This window comes from Pyrus communis, chromosome 8 (assembly GCF_041283825.1).
Source record: "Pyrus communis isolate YQ-2024b chromosome 8, ASM4128382v1, whole genome shotgun sequence".
Taxonomy (NCBI): Eukaryota; Viridiplantae; Streptophyta; class Magnoliopsida; order Rosales; family Rosaceae; genus Pyrus; species Pyrus communis.
The window spans coordinates 17805201-17824692 of NC_142572.1; the positions used below are offsets into that span (position 1 = coordinate 17805201).

A 19492-nucleotide genomic window follows, 5' to 3' on the forward strand; every position below is an offset into this window, starting at 1 on the left:
AAGAGGCCCAACCGAAACTAAATTAGTTTCAGACTTAAGAGGTTATCTACGGGGACACCCCATAAACTTCCTTATGTCACTATTCCCTCTCGCTCTTGGAAATTTGGAATTACAAACTAGGAAAAGTTTACAATGATACAATCTCCTGATCTTACAAGGACTCTTTAGAAACTATATAACGTGCAGAATTTACTAAACTCTCAACATATTGCTTTGAGTTTAAGCTTACTAATTTGAACGCAGGAGGTTCAACACCGCACAAGTATTCTCTAAAATTTACTTGTTTTGTTGTTTATCTTTCATCAGAGTCGTTGAAAGTTTGGTGCTCCAACATGATGCATTATTCAAACGTAAAAGCTCAGTTCACAAGTGAGTTACACGGCACACAATTCTTTCCATGAGTACATAATTTGTTCAATTTATTTCTTCAAAATCATTCTTAACACCTCGAACAAAATTATGTTCGTTTATCTATGAGTTGAAAATTGTTTAACATTTGAGTGCTCCTGCTTATTATATTACGCGAAGAAAAGACATAGATTTTTCCTTTTAAATTTCAAAAAACATAGACTGTATTTATGACGCTTTTAAATTGGCATATTTATCGATTTGCTCTCTGAACTTATATAGAGTTATCAATTTCCCTCATGAACTTTTATAATAAATCAGTTTCTTCCTTGAACTTTAGTTTTAGCTAATTACTCTCCTAAACATTTAAAATTAGCCAATTCTCCCCTTAATGCTAGATTTAAAAAAATTTAATCCACTTTTCCATCTGTTTTGATCACATAGACAACACATGAAAACTGTATGGGGGTAAAAAGAATGGAGATTTTGATGGATGAAAATTGGATAAAATTTTTAAAATCCAATGCTAGGGGAAAATTGGCTTTTTATAAAATTTTAGAGAGTAATCGGCTAAAGTTAAAATTTAAAAAATTGTAAAAAATTTAAAAAGATAATCGGCTAAAACTAAAATTTTAAGAAAAAATTGTCAGCTTAATACAATTACAAAGTAAACCAACAAATACCTCTTTTAAATTTACAAACGACGAGAAGCAGCAGCCCAGCAACAAGCCAACAACTAAACGGCGCCAAACCCCACAGGACCTCATGGCCTCTGCCATATCATATTGGTCCCGAGAAAGATTCTGCCCCCAAATTTTCCAGTTTTCTGAAACCAGAAAAACTTTGAAATTGTCAGGGCATCGTGGTATCGTATTGTATTTCCCTGCTGGCTTCCGTGGCTCTGGCTATGGTCCTATAGGGCTAACCTCCTCCTCCTATGAAACTCTAAATTTGAAGTATATCACATCACATAGTGTCAGTATTTCAAGTCAATAATATTTCGCAACTTAACTAAAGAGTAATCAAATGTAGTTGTAATGTTATTTTTTCACTTGTATAGTTGTTATGCTTGACTATGTAATTATTAGTATTACATAGTCATTGTTAGTATTACTGGGAGTAAATATGTAAAATGTTAGTTCTGTTTAACGCTATAAATACAAAGTGTATGATTAATTATTGTTTAATGAGAAATACAAGTATTATAGTTAAAAGTTTTCTTTCACTCTAAGTTTTCTATGTAATAAGTCTCAATAGTAACAAGATTATAGGTGTGAAAACATGAATTTGATTTGCAATACTATTAGTGTTGCATCCAAAAAACAATTGATTGGATTTGAACGATTGAACTATATCGCTGTTTAATCGAAAGACATTGATTGAGACCATTCTTCTATAAGTACGGTTGGACGATTAATTTGGCACCTAGAGTCAAATAGCCACGTGATTCAGTTGTTAAAAATGTTTCTCCACTATAACGGTGTTTAGAGTTCAAAATAGACTAACATATGTATATTAACTTAAGATAAAGTCACATTCAAACGCATATAAGTTTTTGTCCAAACACACCAACTCAGAAAATGGGGAAGTGGAAAATGACTAAGCCGCCCGCCCTTTTCCTTCTGTCTACCCTTTTATTTGGGTGCCCTTCTCATCCTCTCTTATTTTATGCGGTCACGGTTAAATCACGTTAACATTTTTATGTCAAATTTTTTATAAAGATAATTAGATAAAAAATAATAAAAATATAAAATATTGACATAATTTAACTGTAACTATATAAATACAAAGCGATAAAAAAGACATCCAATCAGGATGGCAGACAATCTTCCATCCTTTTCCTTCACTTCTTCCTGCTGTTTGGCCAAACCCACCTGCCAGACAAAGAAAAAGTTAAAAAGTTAAAAAGTTAAAAAGTTAAAACACCACTATTCTCCTTTAATTAGTCATTTAGCAGATAAAGACAAACAAAATAGAAAATCAAAAGAGAAAAATAAGAGGTATCGCAGAATCAAAGAATTTCAGAACGTAAATAAATACAGTTCTCTGCTCTCTCTCCCCCACAGAAGTAGCAGTAGTACTGTGTGCTGCAGTGCTGCTTGTCTGTCTCGCGGCAATATAGTTCCTTAATTTAATCATTACCTCCCTTTTTATTTCCTCCAAAAATCAAAACCCAGAAGTTGCTTTCGCCAAAGCTTCCGTCTTTCTTCTCACTCTCTCACTTTTCCTGCAAAACCCACAAACTAAAGCTCTCATCTTTCTACATCTTCTGCAGAGTTTTGGGTGAGGGGCAGACTTGTAAAATGGAGAGAAAGCAGGGGTTTTTTTCGGCTTTGAAGGAGGAGGTGACGAGGGGTTTGTCGCCGGGGAGGTCGAGGGCGAAGAGTCCGGCACGGAGCCGGTCCCCAATGTCGGGTTTATTGAGGCGGAGGAGGAACCACCACGTGGCGCAGCCGGAGCCGCTGATGGTTCCGAGATCCGGGAGCTTGAGGCTACCCGAGGCGCTGTCGCCGCTGAAGGAGGGCCCGGATGGGACGGACGGTGAAGATTCGAGGATGGAGGGGAAGTGGGGCCACTGGATGAAGGGGCAGCTGTGCAGGGCTCCTTCCGTTTCGTGCTCCGCCTACAAAAGGTCGGATCTGCGGCTGCTGCTTGGGGTTCTGGCTGCGCCGCTCGCCCCGGTGCACGTTAGCACCACCGAGCCTCTGCCTCACCTTAGCATCAAAGACACACCCATTGTAAGTACTTCTCGTTACTTGTAAATTTTGCTGATTACTCCTCCAACTCCAATTAATTTCACTGCATGCTGAAAACTTGAAAGGGTCCAAATTTGGGTATAAATTTGACAACTTTGAAAGTTGTAAATTAGTTCATGTTCATTTTTGTGAAAATTAATGTCTCTGTAGATTTTTTTTTTTTTTTTTTTGGGTTGGTTTGGTGAGTTATTATTTTGTTCACTCATTTTCCAAGTTCCTGAAAGAATTAATTAAAAAAAAAAAAAGTTCATTAAGTAGTTTACTATGCATGCCTGAATTATATATATAAAAGTTGGTAGGACATTTTGATTATTTGCTCGACATGTTTATTAAAGTTAGTTCCTTTGACTTTACGCATGCTGATCTCATTATCATAAGGGAAAGAATTTGATGGGTACAGTTTGCGTTGCAACCAGTTGTATACCTCTCGTGTCATGCGATGAGGATAGAAGGATATACAACCGTGAATAGATAAGAATCTCTCGGTTTGGTGGCGATTACGATCTCATTGTGCAGTTGTCAGTTTCTTAATGTAAATTATATGAACTGAACTGGAATGTTGAATCCGAATGTTTGATGCAAGTATATCTACAGACTACAGTTGTGAAATCTAAGGCTCTGGGGATTAATTTCATTCCACCATTTACTGGATTGGGGATCAATTTTCGGTTTTTATAGAGACCCTCTAAACATCATTTTTGGATATGTTTTGCAGGAGAATTCATCTGCTCAGTATATATTGCAGCAGTACACAGCGGCATCGGGAGGGCAGAAGCTTCAGAACTCAGTCCACAATGCTTATGCTATGGGAAAGGTGAGAATGATCGCTTCGGAGTTTGAAACAGCGAACAGGGTTGTACGGAACAAGAATTCCTCCAAAGCAGCAGAGTCGGGCGGCTTTGTCCTGTGGCAGATGCATCCAGACATGTGGTATGTGGAGCTTGCACTTGGCGGCAGCAAGGTTCACGCTGGTTGCAATGGGAAGCTTGTGTGGAGGCACACACCTTGGCTTGGCGCACATGCTGCAAAAGGGCCAGTTAGACCCTTGCGGCGTGCACTTCAGGTAAAATGCTAGTCCTACATTGTATGACTCAGTTTTCTTTTTCCATGCACAATTTAATCATTGTGTTTATTTTATTTAATACAGGGACTTGACCCGAGAACCACCGCTAGCATGTTTACCAATTCAAGATGCATTGGTGAGAAGAAGATCAACGACGAGGATTGTTTCATCCTCAAGCTTTGTGCAGATCCTCTGACGCTGAAAGCCAGGAGTGAAGGGCCTGCGGAGATCATAAGGCATGTTTTATTTGGCTACTTCAGCCAGAAAACAGGGCTCCTTGTACACTTGGAAGATTCCCATTTGACCCGCATTCAAAACAACGGAGGTGATGCTGTTTACTGGGAGACCACAATCAACTCATTCCTTGAAGATTACAAGCCCGTTGAGGGGATTATGATTGCTCACTCAGGACGTTCTGTAGTAACCCTATTCAGGTTTGGAGAAACTGCATTGAGCCACACCAAGACCAGGATGGAAGAAGCTTGGACAGTCGAGGAAGTGGCATTCAATGTCCCTGGCTTGTCAATGGACTGTTTCATCCCTCCTGCCGAGCTAAGATTTGCTACTATGAGTGAATCCTGTGAGCTCCCTCAGGATCAGACTGTAAATAACTCCACGGCAGCAAGTGCATATCGAGCGAAGGTTGCATCATTTGAGAAGTCTCATGAAGGCAATGCAAGTAATCTTATGCGGAAGATGGATGTTTAGAAGGATAACTGTAATGGACTGACTTATATCAAAGGTAGGTATGGTAAGATAGAAGCTGAGTTGCGTGCAGAAGTTCTGCGTTGGATCGATGTAGTTTCAAACTTGTACATAGTGAGTTGTCTGTAGATTTTCTCAGGTGCCTGGAAAATTGTCGTGCTCGAGTGTAAAATCATTGTGGAATCGGGGCTTGGGGTTTTGGTGGATGATTGAGCTGCGTAACGGAGCTCATTTAGAATCAGTATTCCTCTTAAGATCAGTTACTATTTATGTAAAATTCGTATTTTGTAGACTTTGATTTGGGGCAAAATCGTACTTAAAATCTGATTGTCTTCCATGTTCGGTATTGTACCTTTAATGGCACGAAGTCTAAAATGCAGAAAATTTGAAGTTTTAGGAACCGGGATTACTGAAGCTCATGTCAACATACATGAGTAAAAACTAAAAAAAATGTGTTAACAAACGGGTTCTAAGTTTTTATGATTAAGGCCAGTAGTGACACTTTCTATCATAACAAGTGACAATGATTTGTTAGAGAAGGAGTATTGTCTACGAAACCGTATCTTCTAAGGTTTAAGAATTAATATTGTAATATGATCTTGATTGTATTTCATCATGAGATTTTTACTTATACACAAAGCATATACATTTTGTATATTTAAATCTTTGTGCTATGAATAAAATAATCAGTCTATATTTTCTATATGTTTACGCTACGAGAGAGAAAAGCTTCTATTATAGTGTTCCATCAACCTTTTCGAAATGTAATACTAATTTTTTTCCCCAATCTCATCCCAAATGCTAAAAAATAATAATAATAATAAATAAATAAAAAAGAAAAGGAAGTTAAAATTTTCAGCCTTATTGAGATTTTAAGGGAAATTAATGAATTTATAAATCTATGAATTTTAATGGAGTTTAAATAATTTGTAGAGATTTCATGTAAAATTTTTAATTGAATTTCTTTGAAATCTCAGGGAGATAAATAAGTGAGATTTGTGGGGGATTAAACTATGCAACAAAATCTCTATAACTCCATTAAATTCCTCAATTTTTTAAAATTCTTTAAAATAAGTTCCTAATTGAATCTCAAATTCCTCAACTTTTTATAACTTTTTATAATTTTAATTGAATACATCCGGATTTTTAAAGATTTTAATAAAATATTTTAAAATCATGATTAAATATACGAATTTCAGAAAATCACTTAAAATTCTGATTGAATGCCTAAATTTGATTAAAGTATCAAAATTCCTTAAAATCTTAATTGAATACACCGTAGGACGAGAGTTTTAATTTTCCATTAATTTTGTATGGGTGTGTGATTATTAAACTCTATTATTAACCTAGTGCAAGTAATGATACAATGAACATACATCCCTCCCTTGATGTTTATTTTACGATGCATTTCATGTATTAATTCTGCGGTTCATTTCGTGTGTTAAATCCTGATGTACTTAAGAAGATGCAACCAAACCAACATGAAGATACATTGGAAATATCAGTAGGGCAGTCCTATATATAAGGATTGGAGATTAAGAGTGTTTCAGAAACGCAGTGAGTGCCTACTGAATCGTAAAAAACTTTTAAACATGGAGTCGAAGGCTGTCCTTTCAGGTTTTGCAGTAATCGCGATGACACTATTGATCGCTGCTGGTCATGCAGTTGCAGAAGAAGAACGTTGCTTTCAGGATTGTCGTAGTGCTTGTGATTTGGATTTGCTCACGCCAGATGAATGCGATGAACAATGCTTCCAAAAGTGTCCAGTTCTACCTTCCTTGGCTCCAACTGCTTTTACCTTTTATCCAACTGATCGTTGCTTCACTAAATGCATGGAAGATTGCCATTTGCCTAAAGAAGTGGAATGTGCTAATACATGTTTCCTCAAGTGTGGATTTCCACCGAAGCCTTCGTTGCATTGAAATATGTCTATCACCTGTAGAATAAATGTTTGTGATCTTTAATAATGAGTAACAAGGCTTGTTCTGAAATTTGCCCTCTACTTTCTATTTTGTTTCGAGTTATTTAAAAAATTCATAATTTATAAAGTAAAACATAAAAAATTGAGTTGGAAACAAACACTGCATTGGTTACTGGTTTGGTTTTGTACAAATGGTGCATGATTTGAATTTTGTAGGAGTTCTTTATTGAATTTTTTTGTAAAATCAAGCAAAATGAAAGTCATATGTTAGGATTTGAACTCACACGCTTTCATTAGGTTGCAAACACAAACCCACTAACCATGAGCGCTCTTTACATATTTTGATCATGTTTCTTAAAAACAAGGTAGAAAAGATAAGGTCATACAGTGACACCACTTGCATACCGTCAAGGTTGGCCTAGTTGTACCTACAGTGTTCAAAGTGGGGAGTTGATTAATTCCCTCTTCACCACATATTTTTTATGATCTACTGTGATTGGTGATAAGATTTTGCAACTTAGATTCTTTCAATACGCACATTGGTTGTACTAATTTTGTCAACTGTCCTAACCAACATCGGCTAAATATTCAGAATTTTAACATTTGATCAATGGTGTATTGGAAAGCCAAAACAAGAAAAAACTACATAATCACACGATGATACGATGCCTAGCACCTGCAAATCATTCAAAAACCAACTGCCTAACAATCCAGCATGAGGAGACTCGAAACCATGTCCCATTTAACTCGCATTCAGAACAACGGAGGTGATGCTGTTTACAGGGAGAACACAGTCAACTCATTCCTCGATGATTACAAACCTGTTGAGGGGATTGTGATTGCTCACTCAGGACATTCGGTAATAACTCAATTCAGGTTTGGAGAAACTGCAATGAGCCACACTAAGACCAGGGTGGAAGAAGCTTGGACAGTTGAGGAAGAGGCATTCAGGGTCTGTGGCTCATTGCAGTTTCTCCAAACCTGAATTACGTTACTACCGAATGTCTTGAGTGAGCAATTGTAGGGTCCGTGGCTCATTGCAGTTTCTCCAAACCTGAATTACGTTACTACAGAATGTCCTGAGTGAGCAATCGTAATCATTGAGGAATGAGTTGACTATGTTCTCCCTATAAACAGCATCACCTCCGTTGTTCTGAATGCGGGTCAAATGGGACATGGTTTCGAGTCTGCTCATGCTGGAGTGTTAGGCAATTGGTTTTTGAATGATTTGCAGGTGCTAGGGCATTGTATCATCGTGTGATTATGTAGTATTTTCTTGTTTTGGCTGTCCAATATACCATTGATCAAATGTTAAAATTCTGAATATTTAGCCGATGTTGGTTAGGACAGCTGACAAAATTAGTACAACCAATGTGCGTATTGAAAGAATCTAAGTTGCAAAATCTTATCACGAATCACAGTAGATCATAAAAAATATATGGTGAAGAGGGAATTAATCAACTCCCCACTTTGAACACTGCAGGTACAATTGGGCCAACCCTGAGGGTGTGCAAGTGGTGCCACTGTATAACCTTATCTTTTCTATTTTGTTTTTAGGAAACATGATCAAAATATGTGGAGCGCTTATGATTAGTGGGTTTGTGTTTTGCAACCTAGTGAAAGCGCGTGAGTTCAAATCCTAACATATGACTTTCATTTTGCTTGATTTTACAAAAAAAAATTCAATAAAGAACTCCTACAAAATTCAAATCATGCACCATTTGTACAAAACCAAACCAGTAACCAATGCAGTGTTTGTTTCCAACTCAATTTTTTATGTTTTACTTAATATTATGAATTATTTAAATAACTCGAAACAAAATAGAAAGGAGGGCAAATTTCAGAACGAGCCATGTTACACATTATTAAAGATCACAAACATTTATTCTACAGGTGATAGACATATTTCAATGCAACGAAGGCTTCGGTGGAAATCCACACTTGAGGAAACATGTATTAGCACATTCCACTTCTTTAGGCAAATGGCAATCTTCCATGCATTTAGTGAAGCAACGATCAGTTGGATAAAAGGTAAAAGCAGTTGGAGCCAAGGAAGGTAGAACTGGACACTTTTGGAAGCATTGTTCATCGCATTCATCTGGCGTGAGCAAATCCAAATCACAAGCACTACGACAATCCTGAAAGCAACGTTCTTCTTCTGCAACTGCATGACCAGCAGCGATCAATAGCATCATCGCGATTACTGCAAAACCTGAAAGGACAGCCTTCGACTCCATGTTTAAAAGTTTTTTACGATTCAGTAGGCACTCACTCCGTTTCTGAAACACTCTTAATCTCCAATCCTTTTATATAGGACTGCCCTACTGATATTTCCAATGTATCTTCATGTTGGTTTGGTTGCATCTTCTTAATTACATCAGGATTTAATACACGAAATGAACCGCAGAATTAATACATGAAATGCATCGTAAAATAAACATCAAGGGAGTGATGTATGTTCATTGTATCACTACTTGCACTAGGTTAAAAATAGAGTTTAATAATCACACACCCATACAAAATTAATGGAAAATTAAAATCTCGTTCTACAGTGTATTCAATTAAGATTTTGAGGAATTTTGATACTTTTAATCAAATCTAGGCATTCAATCAGAATTTTAATGATTTTCTGAAATTCGTATATTTAATCATGATTTTAAAATATTTTATTAAAATCTTTAAAAATCCGGGTGTATTCAATTAGAATTATAAAAAGTTATAAAAAGTTGAGGAATTTGATATTCAATTGGGAACTTATTTTAAAGAATTTTAAAAAGTTGAGGAATTTAATGTACAATTGCGTTACAATTGTTGAAAATTGTAGATTGTCTCAGGTGCATGGAAAATTGTTGTGCTCGAATGTAAAATCATTTTGGAGTTGGGGCTTGGGATTTTGGTGGATGATTGAGCTGCCTAACTGAGCTCATTTAGAATCAATACTGATTAGCGATTCCTATTAAGATCAGTTACTATTTTATGTAAAATTCGTATTTTGTAGACTTTGATTTGGTGTGTACTTAATATCTGATCCCCTTCCATGTTTGGTATTGTACCTTTAATGGCATGGTGTCTAAAATGTAGTTAAATTGAAGTGTGGACCTGATTTCAATAAGGGCTATTTTTAACCAGGTGTAATTACTGATAAAACGAACATACATCCTTGATGTTTATCTTAAGATTCATTTCATGTATTAAATCCTGATGTACTTAAGAAGATGCAACCAATCCAAGGCGCAGATACATTGGAAATATTAGTAGGGCAGTCCCCTATATAATAATTGGAGATTAAGAGTGTTTTAGATGCGGAGTGAGTGTCTACTGAATCATAACACAGTTTTAAACATGGAGTCGAAGGCTGTCCGTTCAGGTTTTGTGGTGATCGCGATTACCCTATTGATCACTGCTAGTCATGTAGCTGGACAAGAAGATCGTTGCTTTCAGGACTGCCATAGTACTTGTCATTTGGATTTGGTTACACAAGATGGATGCGATGAACAATGCTTCCAAAGGTGTCCAGTTCTACCTTCCTTGTCTCCAACTGCGGTGACCTTTTATCCAACCGATCGTTGCTTCACTAAATGCATGGAAGATTGCCATTTGCCTAAAGAAGTGGAATGTGCTAATACTTGTTTCGTCAAGTGTGGATTTCCACCGATGCCTCCGTGGCATTGAAAAATGTCTATCACCAGTAGAATAAATGTTTTTTATCTTAATAATGTGCAACAGAACTGGTCCTGAAATTTTGGGAACCATGTGTCAAAATTAAACTATAACCCTCTATTTTGTTACTAGCTTTCTTGAGTTATTTAAATAATATAATAACTTAGAATTTATAAACTAAAACATCAAAAATTGAGTTGAAAGCAAACAGTGCACTGGTTACTAGTTTGATTTGTACAAATTGTCCATGATTTGATTTATGCAGGATTTCTTTATGTCAATTTTTGGAAATTAAGCAAAAATGAATATCAATGTCAGGATTCGAACTCACCCTTTCACTAGGTTACAAAACACAAACCCACACTAAACCATGAGCGCTCTTCAAATATTTTCATCATATTTCCTACAAGAGGCCCTGTGCAGTGGCACCATTTTCCACACCTTCAAGGTCGATGTAACTGTACAAGTGTTGATCTGTGGGCAGTTGATCAATTCACTCTTCACCACATATTCTTTATGATCCACTGTGAGTCTGTGATTGATGATAAGATTTTTACAACTTAGATTTGACCAATACTCACATTGGCTGTACTGAATTTAACAACTGGCCTAACCAACATTGGCCAGACATTCAAATTTTCACGTTTGGTCAATGGTATAATATTGGCCCACCAAAGCATAACAAGAAAAAACTACACAACCACTCGATTATACGATGCCTTGCACCTAGGAGGAGGCTCGAAGATGACCAGTTTGCAGCAATCTTATGGCCTACAGAATTATTACATTATCCGTTGAACATGATATAATCCTTCATATTTCATCATGCTTTTGCGGCTTGCAATAACACCAAAGAGAGAGGATGCAGTTTGTAACCCAAAAAAAAAAAAAAAAAAAAAAAAATCTTCCAGCTTAATTATCTCTCATTAGTTTTATTTAATTTGAGTTTTTTTTTTTTTTTTTTTAAGTGAGGATATGTTAACATCTTTTGAAGATTGAAAACAAAGGCATTCCAATCATCATGAGCTTTAGAAACCAATGTAGGTATTCTCCACGCCAGTCGTACGAACGAGCAATAAACTAAACAACATCACAAACATGTCTGCACATCTCAATACCTAGTTACCAATCACCAGAGAGTCATGTTACACACACGAGTTTTCGAAGTGTATTGTTTAAACCCTAAGTACCTTTGTAGAGAAGATTATACTCTAATAAATCGCCTCTTTTCATGTTCTCTTGTTTGTCCAATCTATATATACTATGTGTATGTAACAGCCGCATATTCTTGAGACCTCCACCAGATGTACTAAATTACTAATTCTGTTTTCTAAAAGTTTTGCTAGTTAGGGATTTAATACTTGTTTGAATTAGGTTAAGTTGAGGAGGACCATATGAACTACCTTCTACTACAGCAGAGTAAAGGAGAGTAATTTACATGGTACGGGACACCGCCATGGTAGTGTATCCTTGCCATTTAAGTCCGAAATTGAAACCACGTTTTCAAGCTGTGGTCCCTCAGATCGCTCAAGCAACAAACCCCATCTGTAATCACAATCCATTTTGCTGCATTATTATAAGTTAAGTAGAATAGAAGGACCTAGATTTTGGCTTTTAGAACAGCTTTTGGAGGATTATTAGTAGAGTAGCATTAGACCTGTTGACAAGGGAACTTAAAACGAAAATCAAGGTTCCAGACAACATGCTGTCAAATGTGCATTGAAAAGCAGAAAGTTTTTTGTTCTAGCAAGTGTTTATTGGTTGGAATTATACTTGGTAGATTTTGAGAATCTACGATATATCTTGCTTAAGCGATCCTTAAATAGCTGTATGAAGACAAACTAGTATTTACAAGAAACAATGCAGATTAATGAAGAAACTAAAAACTAATAATCCTGATTCAAAGAAATTAAAAGGCCTTCCATCCGAAATGAGGACCACTTTGCTTTGCAATGTCGGGTGACAATTGCGAAGGCCTGTTTCTTTGTTACTTTTATGCCTGTCACTAGGCCAGGAATTTGTAAAATATGTACCCAACACCACATGATTCCATACAAAAATTGGATTCAATATTACAGATTATATAAGAACTAATTAAGCTTCATGTAAAAGGAATTTAACAAAGTGCAAACCCACCTTAGAAACCAGATCCTCAATCGCGACGCATGCACCATCAATGTTCATTGACTGAGACCTTATTTGTTTTCAAATTTTGTTTGAAGTGCCTAGCATTAATTTGATAATGAATTTACATGTTTATTACATATTTTTTTAAATAAAAATTAGTAATTGATTTAGGATTTTAATACTCACACCTCTATTAAACTCCTAATTAATTTTCAATTCAAACATTTTCAAAATAAAAAAAAAAATTAGATTAGAATAAGTTTGTACCCTTTAGTTTTTTATAAAAAGATTCTTAAGTTTTTAATCTTAAATGTACCCATTCATATAATTTTCAATTTTTTTTAATCTTAAATGTACCCATTCTTAAATATACCAATTTGTTAGATGTAAAATGTACCTTTTTTTAATATAAAATGTACAAATTTTTTATATAAAATTAACCCAATTTTTTAATATAAAATACATTCAATTTTTTTTAATCCATTTTTAAACTTATATGGGTGCATTCTTTTTTTCGTTGATTTAAGAATACACACACACACACAATATAATAGAGAGTATAATTTATATTTTATTAATTTTAATTCCACAAATTATGGGTTTTAAAATCTCATTAATATAAACAAATAGAAATTTCAATTTTTAATTTTTAATTTAAAAAATATAGTAACTTACATTATCACATTAATGTCAGGGACTTCGATAAAAAATTAAAAACAAACAAGATTTCAATCAAAGAATATTGATAGCCAGGGACCGTATCCAAAATGTCCCTATAAATTTATACCAGTGCATACTAGAAAGAAATACACACGAGTGTATACATTAGTGAAAGAGAAGTTTTGTTTACGACAAACTATATGTACATATCATTTAAAGTAGAAAAAATTCTAAAGGCACAAATAATTCTGAAGTACAAGGATGCTTCACAATATATAATAGGATTTTAAACACTATACATGCGCCATTAATGTCACTAAGCTACAACACCTGGCCACTCTGCCCACTTAAACAATTTTAACCTATTCCTTTCAGTTCCCCCTATTGCTCTCCACAAATCCAAAACCCTAAACTCAACGTTCGTCCTTCAGTCATGGATTACCTGAAGAAAAAGGAGAAGAAAACCTTGCCCACCAATGTTACAAAGGAGCAGGCTTGCACTCGACCGTTTTGCTTCTTCTGCACCATGAAAGAGCCAAACTCCTTCAAGAGAAGAGCTGGAATATCAGCCTGTTTTAAGGAACTACCTCTCAGAGAAGACCAAGGAAATGTTCTGGTGCTGAGCAGCCTATGGAATGTTGCTATGGCTCACCCTGACGACCCGGAGTTCCCATCCCTTGGAATCTTCGAGTGCATGGCAAGGTTTATCCACAAAGGCATCAACAATAAGAGTACTAGTTGGATTCAGAGGGACCAAAACATCTACATCCCTTACTATGCAGCTCATGTCATTGGTTCTTATACCATGAACAAGGCTGCGTTTGCCGAAAAGGCGGTGGCATCGGGCGTGATTCCACCACTTTTGGAGCTTCTGAGAGGGAAGATGAGTTGGGTCGAGCAAAGGGTCGCGGTTCGAGCACTAGGTCACCTTGCAAGCTACGAGAGGACATTCGAAGCTGTGGCGGAATACGAAGAAGAGGTGGTGAATTTGGTCATAAAGTTAGCCTCTACATGTCTTGATGTGGTATATGTTAGTTTTGTCGGGGTGAAGGATGAGATAAAAAGACACAAATATCACTGTAATTTGCTCACAAGAGGTGTTGGGGGATTTGAAATGGAGAATTGCAAGGCTGAGGAATGGGCTAGTCAGCTTCAGTGTTGGTCTCTCTATATCTTAAATTGTTTTGCTTGCAAAGAGAGGTCTTTGAACCTCATTTGCAAGGGGAATTTTTTGAAAGAGTTGTGTGGAATGTGGGGTGGATTGGCAAATCACTCATCCCCAGCTGGGGTTGGACTTGTTAGGATTTTGTGCTATAGTAAATATGGAAGGAAAAAAATTGCTGAATCAAAGGTAGTTATTGAGAGCCTGTGTAATCTCTCAAGGTCTTCAGATGACTGGCAGTACATGGGAATCGACTGCCTCTTGTTGCTTCTCAAAGACCCCAATACGAGGTACAAAGTTATCGATATGGCCGCCTTGTTTCTTGTCGATTTGGTTGAGCTCAAAAGCCTTGGAGATAGATCAAACTTAGGTGAGGCAATCACAAAAGCACTTCTTCTGAACGAGTTGAACAAGAACAGAAGAATTGAAAAATGTTTGGAAGAGGTTTGGAATTTGAAGGTACAGAGGAGGAAGAAGGAGAGACTCTTGTCTGAAGACAAAATTGAGGAAAGTAGGGTTTTGGTGGATTTAATGAAACAAGAAGCAAATCATATGTTTTGTATAGGAGAAATAGAGGAAGCTATAATGAAGTATTCTGAAGCATTAAAAATGTGCCCATTAGGGTTGAGAAAAGAAAGAATGGTGCTCTATAGCAATAGAGCTCAGTGTGAATTGCTGATCGGAGACGCAGATGCCGCCATTAGAGACTCGACAAGAGCTCTCTGCTTGTCGAGTCCAGTGAATTCTCACAGCAAAAGTCTTTGGAGAAGATCACAGGCATATGACATGAAAGGGTTGGCCAAGGAAAGCATGATGGACTGTTTGATGTTCATCAATCGGTGCATCAAGTCTGAGAGTAGCAAACGTGTGAAGGTTCCATACTATGCCGCACGTATGATCAGCAAACAGATGGACGCCACGTGGCTTTTTGCCACTGCCAGGTCAAAGATGACAACTGTTGATGATCAAGACTTTCAAGAGATTAAAGAAGTACAAAAGTCAGAAAGTAGGGTTAACTTACACGAGAGTAGCAGTGACAAGCAAGATTACCATGATGAAATGATGAGAATTGTGATGCAGAAGAAAGGTATGTGAACTAAAATTAGCACTCGAATATCATAATAATGAGATCCATAGTATGATAAGAATTTACATGATGACGCTAATATATAATTATTATAGCATCCTGTATTAATAATACAACGATATATATCAATTTTTTCTATAATGCGTCGTAACATTAGCACAGGATGCTACAATGGCAGTGTACGAGCTCTTTCACATTACAAAAGATCAGTAGTAGATGTTTGAAATTCAAGTACTGGGTTAATATATTTGTTTCATTTTTCCAACGTGCGGTGTGCGTAAGTCTATGCAACTTTTTAGGGTTTATATATGTGGAAAGTATCATTCACTTTTGTACTATATTTCTTTTTCAGGTCTGTCCACCATTTTTGAAGAACCTTTAACTCAATTAAAGGAAGAGAGTTGGAGAAAGATGGAAAGGACGAAAACGATGTAATTAAGCTTTGGTCGTGGCCCAGTCAGTGTAAGTTTTTGTGATGGGTCATTGGGTCTCAGTGCGATATGGAAACTTGTGGCCACAAGATGTTAAGTTTTTGTTGAAGTTAGGGTTTATGCAGTTGATAGTGTCTGTCCTTCTTTGAAGCTATATATACAACTGCATACGTTAATTTCCTTCACCATCAGCACTTAATTAGTGTTATCTTTAGGTTAAGCGATATATAAGGTAGTGTTTAATTTCTTGGCCAATCAGAATTAACAATATCTGATTTGACGATCTAAAAACTTACTTTGCATCTGGTAATTAAGAGAATATTACTCAACTATATTTATATGTTCGAATATATATATGGCAAAGGTGGAGAGGACCACTTGGGCATATTGATTAAACAAGTATATTTCAAATGAAGAGAAGGACGAAATGAAAAGGTTAAAAGGTATACCTAATTCCATAACATGGCTTTTCTGGTTGCACATGCATGCCCTTGTCTTCTGAAGTTACTCCATTTTATGATCTTGAATATAATGTGTTTATCATAATTGTGTGTTTTTGGATGAGAGATTTCTAAAAACAAATTAATGTAGGAGTCAAAAATGTCCTATAAAACATTAGAATGAAGGGTTGAAAATGCGTTTCTCAAGATTACAAAGCCGCTAGAAGAAAGATTTTCAAATGACTCATTTTAAGCAGTCGTTTTGAAATTTCTTCGTAATATTTTCAATTAAACTCAATCTAAAAAGCTACATGTTATATAACCGATTTTTTGTTTTCCCATGTTGTGCTTGAGACATGGAGAAAGTTTATGGTGGAAATAACTAATGAAGAAGAGTGGAGAGAGAATGATGGGAGAGATGTAGAAGAAATTATAGAGACTAAAAACCAAAAACTACTTCAAGTCATTTTTACTTTCAAGAATTTGTTTTCGTTAATTCATCTTTGTTCTTTCCCTCCCTCTCACCACACTTCTTCATCCTCATTTCTCCTTTATATATTCGTCGTATCTAAGACCCAAAAAGTAGAAACAACAACTCAAATAATTATCAAACAAGTCTTAAAAGTTATATTTAAAATTTGAACGTGGCAGTAAGCATCTACTTTTAGACGGAAGGGTAAGTTTTTTTTAAGAGAACTTTAACGAAAAGATCTCGGTACTGTTCAATTTAACGAAAAATCATATTTTTACATTAAAAAGTCAATCTTGATACTATTTACTTTACTCTTTATTTTATCTTTATCATTAAAATTTAAAATTTTCAAATCATTTTCATTAGTTTTTTTTTTTTTTTTTTTTTTTTAATCTGGACTAGATCAGGCGTCAAGCACCCACACCTAACCAAGACCCGCACCCAAACCTAACCAAGACCCCACCTGAAAAAAGGCATTACATAATTCATCATTCAGAGGCCTCTAAGTTTCCAAATTACAAAAGATGATCAACTAAATTAACCAGTTTAATTTAACCCTAGAAGTCCTTTTCATGATCAATTAGGTAGAAAGAAAAAGGCGCTGTCATGATTTTTTTTAATTTCTTCAGTCTATCGTCACATATTACAATTTGAATAAGTTCAGCAGAATTACACCCAGATCAGGCAATGCAACTAGCTAGACACAAAATCTCTACTTTATGATATGCTGTCTACTCTAATTTCTTTTCGTGGTAGGCAAGCTGTACATTTCTGACTTTTAATTCATTGGAACCTAGGTTAACTTATATATATATCGGCTCATCCTCAATAATTAGGTCGGAAAGTTGCATACCATCATGCGTTGTTATTGATTCATATACTTCAAGAGTGAAAGTTCTTGAAATGTCAAATATTATCGTCCATTCATATTATAATATATGACTTATGAACACTTTTGATAAAACTGAGAAATGAGAGTCAAAAGAAGAAATGCAGAAAAACAGAAAGAGAAATATGACTATGTTGTAAAATCGGCGGTGTGTGTGCAGTGGAATAAATGAAACAAGACACAATATTTATGAGGTTCCTTTACAGTCAATGTGACTGGACTACATCCTCGAGGCAGCAGTGGTGCTTTCATTTATAATCTGGAATAATAGGAGTACAATAATAACTCTCTCTATTCTCTCCTCTCTTGTTCCTCTCTTTTCTTTCTTCCTCTTCCTTCCTTCCTCTCTTTGCCGTGTATCATTGTGTGCATTTGCTCTCATCCATCTCATCCTTTTATAGGCACATATTTGGAATGTCAAGAGAATGATAGTGCTTGCTGCCTTGCTACCAGCCAATATGTACAGCTCCAAAGCAAGATTCCCATATATAAAAAAAGATAGGTTAGTGCTCATCTGGGCCATCCACATTTTATAACACTCCCCCTTTGATGGCCATATGTAAATATCGGCTACCTCATTAAAATGTTGATCTGTTTTGGATGCTCCGCATGATGAGTATCTTCCCCTGATTTCAAATTCTTTAGGTTGATGCGTATCTACACCATACTTAAACTTATGTGGGCTCATCATTGATCCTTCTACTTCAATCTCTTGCATAGCAGAAGTGGTGCGCAACCTTTGCCTTTGAATGATCCTTCAAAACATCACTTCTCAGTGATTCATCCATGCTTGACATCTTCAGTGTAAAGAGCCAACATCATATCAACTGTTATGAGGTATTTGCTAAGGAAATTTGAGACCTAACAACAGTTGAAGATGATTACTTGAGAGCAATGTTAGGTAAGCAATTAGGGAAAGGTCCTAGGTAATCGGTTCCAGATCAGAAGTTTGATTTCAGATTCGGACTGATTGCTCTCTTTCTCCTTGTCTTGCAGGTAAGAACAACGACAAAGAAAAAGGACAAGGGGAAAGCATGATATAAGATACTTTTACTCTTGAAGAAAATAGTAGAAGGTTTTCATACTGATGCAAAACTTCTGGATCAAAACTATTTTCTTGCTGAGGAAATGAGTTAAGCATTTTGAGTAACTTGGTTGAAAAGGTATTCTCGGAGAGGAAGAAAACTGAGTATTTCGAGATGCTTCGTTGAAAAATGAACTCTCGGAGAGGATGAAGAGTTAGGCATTCTTGCAGGTTTGCCTTGCCATGGAGGACGAAGGTCAACATATATAAGGATTTTCCAATAGCAAGTAATGGTGCTATTTGGGATCATTTCCTTTATGCTTGTCAGTAATAGTGGTGTAATTCGAACTGTAAAATTCACACATTTCAACTTTATTAGAGATGTTTGACAAAGTTGTCCGTGATATTCGAAAAAGCTGAGATTGCATCTGAAAAGTGTCAACGAACTTTATTCTGGAAAATCTGACTTTTGAAATTCACAGAGTGGTGCCTCTTTGGTTTTTGAACAAGTGACCATGTTGCCTCTTCTTTTATAGATGCATCAATTGTGTTCAAAATGCAAGCTCGAAAAGTTGTTGCCTGTAGAAATTTTCCCCTTTGCATTTTCCTTCATCATTTCTGAAAATGGCTTGTCCATCTAACCGTCGTTTTAATTTGAATGTTGAGGAAGATGTAGACATGTCTCCTCAAGACAATATATGGCACTCATTCTTCTTATCTGCTGATGGTCATCTTACAATTGGGGAC

The 19492-nt window shown here is 36.1% G+C and overlaps 2 protein-coding genes across 2 annotated transcripts; both read left to right on the plus strand.

The window, feature by feature from the left end:
* Positions 1-2353: 2353 nt before the first annotated feature.
* Positions 2354-5209, plus strand: LOC137717801 (uncharacterized). The gene is made up of 3 exons (XM_068457289.2): positions 2354-3086; positions 3820-4167; positions 4252-5209. The coding sequence occupies exons 1-3, from the start codon at positions 2652-2654 to the stop codon at positions 4873-4875; spliced, it is 1407 nt and encodes a 468-aa protein (XP_068313390.1). The 5' UTR covers positions 2354-2651; the 3' UTR covers positions 4876-5209.
* An 8217-nt stretch (positions 5210-13426) lies between these two features.
* Positions 13427-16211, plus strand: LOC137718559 (uncharacterized). Its single transcript, XM_068458111.2, has 2 exons — positions 13427-15489; positions 15842-16211. The coding sequence occupies exons 1-2, from the start codon at positions 13674-13676 to the stop codon at positions 15922-15924; spliced, it is 1899 nt and encodes a 632-aa protein (XP_068314212.2). The 5' UTR covers positions 13427-13673; the 3' UTR covers positions 15925-16211.
* The last annotated feature ends 3281 nt before the right edge of the window (positions 16212-19492 follow it).